The sequence below is a fragment of the Ostrea edulis genome, chromosome 10 (assembly GCF_947568905.1).
Source record: "Ostrea edulis chromosome 10, xbOstEdul1.1, whole genome shotgun sequence".
Taxonomy (NCBI): Eukaryota; Metazoa; Mollusca; class Bivalvia; order Ostreida; family Ostreidae; genus Ostrea; species Ostrea edulis.
The window spans coordinates 18906547-18918872 of NC_079173.1; the positions used below are offsets into that span (position 1 = coordinate 18906547).

At 33.9% G+C, this 12326-nt stretch overlaps 1 protein-coding gene across 1 annotated transcript in view; it reads left to right on the forward strand.

Annotated features, from left to right (window-relative positions):
- The first annotated feature begins 642 nt into the window (after nt 1-642).
- The window catches only part of LOC130051024 (vasorin-like), a 291342-nt gene continuing 279658 nt past the window's right edge, over nt 643-12326 (forward strand). The window contains exons 1-2 of the mRNA XM_056152163.1: nt 643-864; nt 7605-7676. Coding sequence (XP_056008138.1) covers nt 686-864; nt 7605-7676 — 251 coding nt within the window. The 5' untranslated portion in view covers nt 643-685. The remainder of the gene's footprint in view (nt 865-7604; nt 7677-12326) is intronic.

Genomic DNA, 12326 nt, shown 5'->3' on the forward strand with positions numbered 1-12326 from the left:
ACTAAGTAATTATATTGATGTGAACGTTAACTCCGGACTATCTCTGTCACTTTCTTTATGTGCGTATCTGGTTACTTCTTGCTGACAATTCCATTTGAATGCACATAATTACTGTATAGCACGAAATTAACTCGCGGGGGTAATTTACGCTATATTCGCTGAAACAAAATTTCCGCAAATTCAACATTCAGTGAATTAATATTTCATATTGATACGAAATTGGGTTCAGGGTATTAATATTTGTTTTTCCGTGAATTAAACCGACCGCGATTTGTTGCGAAATGAAAAAATTGCGATTTTATCAACCTGCTATACAGTAAATCCTTAGTATTTTCTGTTGATTGTGCAAGTTTTACTCTCTGTTTTAACACTAAAGATTTACAAACATACATTCTGAATAGAGAAGGAGAATGGGTTGATTCCTTTATATTATCCCTATCCAGTGCTGAATATCTACCACTGCACAAATTATTATAAGGCAAAAAGTATTTTCTTGGATATTCCCAATATTTGTTTTAATGGATACGAATATGCACATGCTGACACGAGATCAAATGACGTATATCCTTGCGTTAGAGACAGGGTCCATAATGATTCAGCTCTTGTACTAACAAGGAAGTTGAATAGTTATACTTTAATGAGAATAGATAGATAGAACTGTTCATTACATACATATGTAATAACTATGCGGCTGGTGGTTTGGGTGTCTGTCGTGTTCCCTGTGCTTTACAGCCAGGGGACGGACGCCTGTCCTGACGAGTGTTACTGTGAACAGTCATCTTACTGTAATGGGACTTATATAGGTTGTGGTTTTAGAGGGCTGAGCAGAGTACCGACTAACATCCCCACGAACACTTGTGAACTGTAAGTTATTCGAAGCATCTTAGAAAGTATAACACATGTTAACAACGTTAAATAGTTGTTATGGAGCTACATTAATTGCGTTATTGCATTATGGGAATATATTTTTTCTTAAGTGAAATTCCGCACTTAACAAATACATGTGATATAAAAACATCAGCGTTATAAGACACGTATTTTTAATTTTTAACAAAGGATATAAATAGTCAGTGTTTGAAGACACGCCTTTAAAAAATAATATATTGGGATCTATACACTGCGTTCAATGGTTTCTATCAGCGTATTGATGGTGTCGTTAAAAGTCATTTCTAGGTTCATTTAAGAAATAAGGATAACACATTCCGGTGTTAAGCATCACACTTAGGGGCCCGTGTTTGCCCAACTCTATATTCTTGATTTATGATATTAATCACTGTTCGTTATTTCCACCTTTCACAGTTCATTCCTAAAATGAAATTTCTTTCTTACATTTACGTTTTCCTCTCATCTCTGTCAACATTCTTATACACTGTATATCTATCAAGTAGATATACGTCCATGCATGCATTACTACGAATTAAATTGCGTTTGTGAATATTTGTTTATCATTACATTTTGTAAATATACCAAAGGCAAAAACTTCGGAAATGTAATGATCCCAAAGTGATACGTATGGAATGTAGATTCGTTGTAATGCTACACATACTCATCAATTATGCACTACTTTTGGGGTTGCGAGATCGAAAACTTAGGTAAGAGACAATACGAATCTATACCGATGGCTTCAAAAACGCTTCTCTATGAATGTCAAAATACGGACACTTCCATGAGGTTTAAAAACGAGTGAACATAATGAGGATGGTGAATTTGTTGTGCATAGTCAAATTTATAATTTCATTCTGTTTGTATGGTGCAAGGTGGATGACCTACATAATTCTTCAATTTAATTCATATGTAGTTTATTATATATTGAAACACCTCCAAAAGGGTTACTATAAATTTGGCATTAGTGCATATTCATCTGGTAAATGCAAGTAAATTCGAATATTTCAACATAATTTTATTTTGATAGATACATTATGAATGTATATCCCAACTGACGTTTGACTTATTGACAATTAATTATTGCATATGGTATATGAACAAGTGATGATAATGCATAACGGACAATTTCATAAATTCCATAGTAAAACAAATGACAAACACGGACAACTAGACATACCAAAGATAGGATCAGGTGCTGAGGAAGAATTAGCACCCCGTGTTTACTGATCACACCCACCATGAAACCTATATCTTTATCAGATAAACGGAGTTACATGTAACTGTAGTCAAAATCAGAATGTAAAGACCGGTATATATAGCTATGGAATACGTCAGACAGCATTCGACAAAGTAGTAGGTCGTATTTGCAAATTTTATCATTATGACAATAATAAAATTAGCAAAATGTTGGTTTTAAAAAAGACTATATTGAGAATTGATAAATAAAATGCCGTCGACATATATAAATGAGGAATAAAAGGTCACAGCAAGATGGTTTTCCATTGTTCCAGGAGATGGAATTAAGACCAAGAGATTCTTTAATAGTTTTCAGTTTTATGCATTATGATATATTTCATTAGTGTAGCCAGACATGGGGTAATGGTAATGTGTAATGGTAATGTAAGGACAGTCAATTTAACTGTACTAGGGTGTAATGGGTCTATTTGCAATGCAAGAAATGTTAATGTAATAAATTATTTGTAGATAAATATTGTTTTGCTCATTCCAGTATATCCCATCAAATTTACATTACGTCAAATATTTGATGATATTTTGAAGGTTTAGATGAATTCATTATATTAGTCATTGACTTTTATACCTTATGAACAAAATGATTAACTTCATGGATATTGTCTTTAATAGTTAAAAGCATTTAATGAACAACATTTTAGTTCTAATACAAAATCTTTATTGAATGTTTTCCTAGGGCTATTTGTAAGGTCTTAACACAGACTATTGTGAACTATTTTCAGAAATTGTTCTTTCTATCTGAGTGAAAGGTGAAGATAATGAAGAGTATCAATCTCATAACTCCTGTAAACAATATAAAATAAAGAGTTGGGCAAACACAGACCCATGGATATACTTGTCAGAGCCAATGAACAAATACTTTCAACAAAAATGGAAAAGGGAAATATTTTTATCAAGTGATCATTCATCTAAAATAATATCTGATTCCACGCACAAGTACTCTGAAGTTGAAATAAAAAATATGCTACAGTTTCTCTTTGACAATATCTTTGTGGTCTTCGGTGATGAAGTTTTCCAATAGTCTGGTGGAATTCCCATCGATATGAATTGTGGTCCTTTGTTAGCTAATATGTTTCTATATTCATATAAAACATAATTTATTCTGTGTATATTCAGTTGTTAAATCGAGACAAGCTACTGACAAACAAGTTGATGGTACAATGATTTCAACAGTCTCGATTGAAGATAACATTTTGCAAATTTTATGGTCATTATAGCGATCTAGTTCGTTAATACAACCTATCACTGGGTGAAATACTTTCTGACGTGTTTTATACCGATTGTTAGGCCGTTCTTGGTACACTGATTTTGACTACGGATAACTCCGTTTACCTGGTCAGAATATAGGGCTCACGACATGTGTGACCGGTTTACAGGGGATGCTTACTTCTCCTAGGCACCTGATTCTACCCCTGGTGTGTCCAGGGGTCCGTGTTTGCCCAACTATCTATTTTGTATTGCTTATAGGAGTTATGAAATTGATCACTGTTCGTTATATTCGCCTTTTTTAGCCAGTTAATGTTACCAACTATAGTACAAGTGATGGAAAACAAAGCTGACCACACCAGCACTGCTATATTTTAAAGCTCGATATATTTTACCTTTTCCAATTGTTGAAAGTTCAAATTTTAGGAGAATTGTTGGAAAATTGGACCGACCCCTGATACCAGATGCCCAGTCATAAATGTCATAAACGAAACATTGAAATATGCAGTTCTATCTCAGGGAAATTATAATAATGAAGAAGCCGATGAAGAACAATTACTTCCGCCAAAGAGAGCTTATAAATATTTCTTCAGATTTATGTCTCAGTCAACTAGTGAGATAATTCGAGATAAGTCTAGTGTGCCAGGAATTGATACATATCTGTCTGAGCCATGTATTGATATGCATGATAGTGTTGTAAAATTCTGGAAAGACAATAATTGTAGACATCTAATACAACAATGAGATACCTAGCTATTCCTGCCACTTCCGTTCAGTATTGAATGAAAGATATACAATATTCTGAAATATTGATGACAAAATGCAATAAATAACTTAGATACATTTCTAAAATTGATTGATATGCTGTGTGCTTATACAACTGTATTTTTAAATTCATAAATCCAATATAAATAAATATTTTTCAACCATTTCTTTAGTATCAGTATGATATGTAATATGTAATGCAATGTGCTTTCAATTACATTTCAAAAGTATATCAGATCGCGCACTTTGTCGATAGTCGATTGTTGCACTTGAAATATCAATTAAAATTGTATATTTATGACATAAAACGATATTGTGTAGATATATTTGTCTATTCTCATACTAATATTGTATATATTTTCCTAGTGTATTTTGAACGCGGAAGCCTCATAATAATACAAAACCAGATCATATGAATTTGCTCCAACAGATGTAATTAAAGGCAAATGACGGTTTTCATTTTCATATATCATAATACATGTATAGCATAATTGTAGCGTTGATCAATAAAGGTGAATCAATATATCTTTATCATTTAGAGAACTGAGCCACGATAGCGTAACAACGCCAAAGAATGGGGTGTATGATGTGTATTATCATACTACTACTGTCTCAATTGACAGACCCTGAGGCGTACTACTACACCAGTGAAAGGGTGAACGAACGTTGAACGCTTTTGTTTAGAAAAAAAAAGTTAATGGGTTTAAACGGAACGGTTTTCAGCGAGAACGGACGGTTTCTAACGGAAACGGAACTCTTTGGGATTGGGAATCAACGGTTCTCATCGGGGATGGAACGCTTTGTTCAAATATAGAAGCAAGCGTTTTGGCCTCGATTTCAAATTATACATTTTGGACACTTTTGGTACTCTTTATTCATACATAGGTATTGTAGGGAAAAATATATTACTTGCCACGCTGAAAATTTAATATTTTTATTGATAGCATGAACACTGAAGGGAAGGGAATTGAAGTTAATTAATATTACAAGTATACGTGCCTTAAATTTCACATTGGGATATTTATATTTATGTAATGTAATCAATAGACAACAACTTCAAACTTTCACCAACAAAAATACAAATCGAATTGCGTCAATTCAGGCTTTGTTCGCTGTCCCTATCATAAAATTGTCACTCTTTACTGATGAAATGTTACATTTTTTCGATTATTTGAAACACAGAAAGGTATTTAGACAGGCGATTTTAAAGAGGAATTTAGATTGTACATGATTGCATTACATGCATTTTTATAACCTTTAATCAATGCTCATATACTATACAAATGTACATTACAGTTAATATAACGTGCCAACCCATTTGAAATTTTCATCATATGCACATTCAGAATAAATGTATCCAAAACGAGATCGATATATGCGCATCAAAGGGAAAGATAACAAACAATGATCAACCTCATAACTCCTAGAAACAATACAAAATAGATAAATGGGGAAATACGGACCTCTGGACAACCAGAGGTGGGATCAGGTACCTAGGAGGAGTAAGCATCCCCAGTGGACCGGTCACACCCGCCTTGAGTCCTTGATAAGGTAAAAGGAGTTATTCGTAGGCAAAATCAGAATACCAAGAACAGTCTAAAAATCGGTATGAAACACACTAAACACCATTTGATTCAATGATAGTTTGAATTTGCAAACTAGATCGTTATAACGACCATATAATTTGCAAAATACTGACTTTAAATGAGACTGTTGGAACCTCTATACCATCAACTTATCTCGATTTAAAAATTTACCATAAGGAGAACAAGCTATTGCGTATTGAATTTAATGATAATTGATAATAAAGGATTCTAATTTCAAAACCAGTGTAATTAATTATCTTCAATAGAAATAATTCATTTTGTGTTTAAGTCAGATTGGGGAATACCCTCCTTGTTTCAGTATCACGGTGACTTTTGATGTTGTTTGATGGTATCTGTAAATGTACCAATTCCATACACCTACATTAAAAGGCTTTGACGAAACCTGCCAAATTTAAAGAGGGATATCAAGAAAGCCAATTTCATCTGAAACGGGGACCTATAGTGTGTACACCGTGACCACTCACCCACAGACTGGTACACGTGTACCGTTACTTTAGCAACTCTTAGTGTCTCGATCACCTTATAGCTTCTTTTGAAGACGACACCACACCAGTTGAATTCATTTTATTTTCCCAACATTTTCACTATTTTGAAATATGTCAAACTCCCATCAGTCAAAGAGTGATGTGCACTTACAACAGCTCCTATAATTTGATATTTTGTTTGTTTAGAAATCCCCTATTGACAACACTGATGATAATGATAATAGCAATGGTGATAAAAGAATCACCACTGCACGAAACTTTTCTTTTAATCAACAGTAGCATTGCTGCTATTTAATTATTGGTTTCAAAATGATAAGCCCAGTGCACAAATTTTCTTATTCAGTATGTTGGTGTTCGTTCAGAATCTTAATGGAAGTAAATTTGCCGTTTATCCCAAATTAAAATATATCCTTTCATGTCGTGATGAGCTGGTGATTTGTCTGTAAACTCTTACGGATTTGAACTGTAGAATTATCCACCTTTGTATAACTTTAAAATATGTTCAATCAGAAGCTGTAGTCTACTATCTGGACCAAGCGCCATATTGACCTACAATAAGAAACTGACGCACGAGTTCCGAATGGCTATACGGCAACGAAAACTATGAGGGAACGAACGCTTTGATCTGGAAACGGAACGTTTTGGGTTCGAAATGGAACGTTAAACGGTTTAAACGGAAGGGTTTAATATGGGAACGGTTCAAATGGTGCAGTAATATGCTTCAGGATCGGTATCTAGTATTGTTGTTTTGTCGAAGTCGGTTTGTTGACATACTTTACAGTAAGCAATACATAGCGTCATGGTGTGACGTTATAATCAAGCATGCGCAGTACATGTCATATATTACCATATACTTATATGAACATGCTTAAAATATGTACACAGGAAGGTTTGATTGATATTTTGCATTTCAATAACCATTTTGCATAAAATCACTACCATCATCCTAAACTAACATAGACGGTCACGCCCGCCGTGTGCCGTGTATTTCAATCAGGTAAACAGAGTAATCCGTAGACAAAAGCAGATTTAAATGAACGGTATAATTGCAATGAAACACGTCAGACAGCTTTCGACACAATGGTATGCCGTATTTGCAATTTAGATCATCATAGCGACCATGCAATTTTCGAAATGCTGACTTTAAACAAGACTACTGAGAATTTGTTGATCAATATAAATATTGAATTGAAGACCAAAACAAAAACTCTTTCTTTTTCATGTAGGTGCCATTGTATAAATTTTGTCTCATAATAATACAAAACCAGATTATGTTGTTTTTATTTCAGGGGATTTAATTAAGGTCAAGATATTTAATAAATGTGTTCAATTGTATACATTATGATATATTTCATCATAATAACGTTATTCAATTAAGGTTAATCAATATATATATATCCTTCAGAGGGTTGTGGAACAATGCTATAACAACTTTAGAGAATGGGATTTTTGACGGATTGACGAATCTACAGATCTTGTAACTATCTCTATCTGAATAATAATTACTTGTTTGACACAATGCCAGTAAAAGTGAAAATAGGAAATATGTGTTAAAATGTTTAAATTTGAAAACGTTATAATTTTTTACGTCACCATGTCAACAATACAACATTTATTCCGAGTTCCCATGTACCGATACAGCACTCCATATCGACTACGTTTTATCTATCAAAAATATTTATTTCATTAAAATGTCGATTTGATACATCCTAGTGAACTCAATATAAAAGACACCGCAAATTCTTCCACATCTGCTTGATACTTAGACATCTTATTGAATATAGATGTTAACGTCAAACTAGCAACCCAACTTTGTGAGAAATGGGATCACTTCTGTTTTCTCTTTGACAACTGTCTACATCTATGTAACAATATTCCATTATTATATACATGTGGTGTCAATGTCTTTCAACTAAGGATGTGTTTGTTCTGGATATGGTCAGTTTGATGTGGCCGTCATTAGACCGAACGTATTATGTTATGGCGCTGTTTATTCGTCTTTCTGTCTGGCTGGTTGACTGGCTTGACTTTTGTACGTAGCATCTACATGTAAGACTTTGAAATTATGTCAACATATCTCCCTCAAGAAGTGTAAGATTGAGTTTGCATTCCAGATGGATTGCGTCATCATAGACCTACTTTAAGGCTAAAAATAGGTCAAACAGACTTCCGCACTTTTTTTTACTTAATACATATTTACACATAAGCTTCCTTTCAGGGGAATACAAGTTAAGTTTCAGTTGGATCGCCCGTACGTACGTGACCTCCATTGGGATTAAAAGTAGGTCAAAAGTTTTCTGGGCTTTTATAATGGTACAGATATTGCCCTGAAATTTAGCCACATACATCCCCTTGGAAGTATACAAGTTCAGTTTGTATTTCAGCTGGATTGACCCATCTTTGACCTACTTTTAGGCTAAAGTTAAAATTATACGGTTTCAATTTTGATGCACCAGATGCGCATTTCGACAAATAATGTCTCTTCAGTGATGCTCAACCGAAACGTTTGAAATCCGAAATAACAATGAAGTATTAGAGCTATTATAGCCAAAAACAGCGTGCCAAAAAAATTGGAGTCAAATTCGTCTAAGGATAAGAGCTATACATGAGTGAGATAATCCTTAATTTTGAAATGAATTTCTAAATTTTATAACAGCAATTAAATATACATCCGTATTTTCAAGCTAGTAACGAAATACTTAGCTACTGGGCTGTAGAGACTCTCGGGAACTAACAGTTCACCAGCAGAGACCTCGACCCAGGGGTCATGATGTAAAACTTATACGGTAGACATTTTGATGCACCAGATGCGCATTTCGACAAATGTCTCTTCAGTGATGCTTAACCAAAATGTTTGAAATCCGAGAAAACAATGAAGTTTTAGAGCTATTATAGCCAAAAACAGCGTGCCAAAAAATTGGAGTCAAATTCGTCTAACGATAAGAGCTATGCACGAGGGAGATAATCCTTAATTTTGAAATGAATTTGAAAAAATACTTCAAACAGTTTTTCGCTTCTTTTTTTTTATTACGGATACAGATATTGCCCTGGTATTTATTCAAAGGCTTCCTCTCGGAGGAATCCAAGTGCAGTTGGCATTTCAGTTGGGTTGTTGCATTATGAACTACTTGAGGGTAAGATCAAATCAAACATTTTCCCAATTTTTCTTCAGCATGTTCACAGGTATTGCTCTGAAAATGTGTTACTACCTCCCTCTCAGAGAAATACATAATCTGTTCACGTGTCAGATGGACTGGTGTATCATGACCCACTTTAGGGCCTTTATATTCACTCTTCACCTTTCATCTACAATATGTGTTGTATCAATTCAGAATGCATAGTATACTTTCAGGTTTAATTTCACTGTCCGACAGGCGTATATTGCACCGGTTGCGGCACTCTTGTTAAATCGAGGCAGGGTATTGAGAAATACGTGTATGTTGATATTACAGGGATTTCTATGCCTTGTTTAAAATTAGCATTTTAGATTTTAGACAGGATGACTTCTCGAAAGCGAAATATCTAGCCATTAAGCAACCGCCACTGGTGTTTCACTCATTTCGTTTTTCTGTCGATGGGGTGAATGGAATAATTAATAAGTACAGAAATCACTGTCAAAACTTTCAATGAATTTCTTCACATTTATTGATGACATAACAATGGTATGAATATTGATTATGAATACAATACAAAATAAAACCATTATGTATGTCATTGACATGCATATACATGCACAATACTGTATTTTTGGATCATTGTTCTTCTTCGTTAAGGAAGGCAGTTTGCCGCAGTTGTCATTACACAATGCACGGGACACCATAATTTTCTTGGTACTTATTCCATACACATTCGGGGCCTCCGTAGCCGGGTGGTTAGAGCATCGCACTCAACACCATACGAATCTCGCTCGCGCCGGTAACGGAGAAACTTTCCCAGTTTACTTTCGGAAGGTCGGAGGTCTCTTCCCAGGTGCATTGTATCTCGGTTCTCTCTTTCACCAATAAAATCTAGGCGTCACCAGATAACTGAATAATTGTTGAATGTGGCGGAAATCATCAATAAATTAATTCAGATATATTCCCTTGATGATGAATACCTTGAACTGATTTCTAACAACTAACCAACTAAACAGTTTATTTCGATTCAAAACACTACATCTTTTGGCGGCCGGAGCGTTTATATATATATATATATATATATATATATATATATATATATATATATATATATATATATCAGTAAACTATGGATGGACATGTAGAGTTGCATTGTTCAATTGAGTACAGTTCCTTCCATGAAAGGGAACGAGAAATAAAAAAAACATAAACAGGTCATCAATTATTCTCCAACATTTTCAGCCTCTGTAATTTATCAGTGGACACATTACAGCTGAACAATCTTTTAATAAGTTACAGCCATGTTGGATCAACTTATTTTGATGACCCACAGTTGTGTTGTCATATGATGATGCTGAGTCTAATACATTCCTAACAGAAAACATGTCCGTCTTAGTTTCAATTAGAACATCTAATCTTGAATTCGCACCCCTGAAAGTCAGCGCTAAAAATGTATACTAAAATAATAAATAGTTATTGTTGATTAACAAATTTATAACTTCAGAATGAGCAATTGGAAATTTCAAAAATGAAACTGAATTGACAGATTTATGAATATTTACAACCCTTAAAGTTAATGCGATCAATCTTATTCACAAATCTCTATTGGCACAGGCATTTTTCATGTACAATATTTTGCTAAAAGCTTGTATTCACCAGTGAATTGCATATGGGACCAGTATCGGTGACATTAGTGATAAACCGCGATTTCCTTATTAATTACTTGGATTATATAAATAAACAACACACTACCTTTAAAGTAATTAGATTTCTTTACTTTCATCGAAAAATTCCAATTCCATGGGTATGTCAATTGAATATATATTTGTAACAAAAACATGTCACTTTGTATTCCTAAAACGTTGACGTCACCTATTCCGGTGACCATTGTTAATATAGGTTTGCAAAAAGTTTGTAACTGTAAAAATGTATATACAGGTGGAATGTACAACTAAACGTCAATTGATAAAATAACATAGTGTAGACTTTAAACTTTAAACTTTTAGTATGCAAGGTGAAGATAACGAACAGTGATCAATCTCATAACTCCTACAAGCAATACAAAATAGATAGTTGGGCTTTATATTGATTTGAAGGTTTGCTTGAAAAAGTAATAAGTAAATAGGCTTATTTTTGGATTGCCCAAGTTGATATTTTTTTCATACTCTCCTTCTAGCAGTTGATTATCGGAAAAAAAGACTTGTTCTATATGTGTATGTTTGAAAACAATACAGTGAATTTGATGACGTAATCAATATCCGGAAGAGACAACACGCACACGTAAACAAAAGGTTATTGATTCTGGTCAATCATTGTAATAAGGACAGTCGACGATATTTTTGTTTATGGTCTAGTTATTTTGCAAAATGAGGCAAAATCAATGAAAATAAAGTACTTCTCAATTGTTATGACAACGGCATTGGGCACATTTAATGGCACCTGTGATTTTATTTTTCGGCTAATCTCTTCAGAAATATTTGCATATAAGCTATCCCTGTTGTAATCACGATCGCAGCGTAAATCCAATGCTACATCATCTTTGAACGCTACCCATCAAGAACATGATGATCTCCGACAAACACCTATGTATCAAATGAAGAATTCCAGTTGATTTAAAGACTTTAACCAGCTCAACATATCCAAATCAAAATTAATGAATTTCTACTTTCACTTTGGAAAAGGGACATAACCTGTCTTGATCATGAATATACTTGGAAAACGCATTACAGTCAAGAGTCGAGGTGATATAGATTTTTTAAAAAACTCGCATAATTTCACAATAGCGCAAGTTTTAAAATCAATTTACTTTCTTAAAATGAAATCTGACATCTCTAATTTTTTATATGTAATACTGGTAGATACGATCTACCAGTGGTTATGTTTCTGCACAAATTTTAAACAAATTCTTTCATTTTCAGTGAATTGTTTTGGTATTTGAGGGCATATGTTTCGTGTCAAGGGGTTGCGGGAAATCGATTTTATTTTTAAAAAATTACACACAACTTTGCACA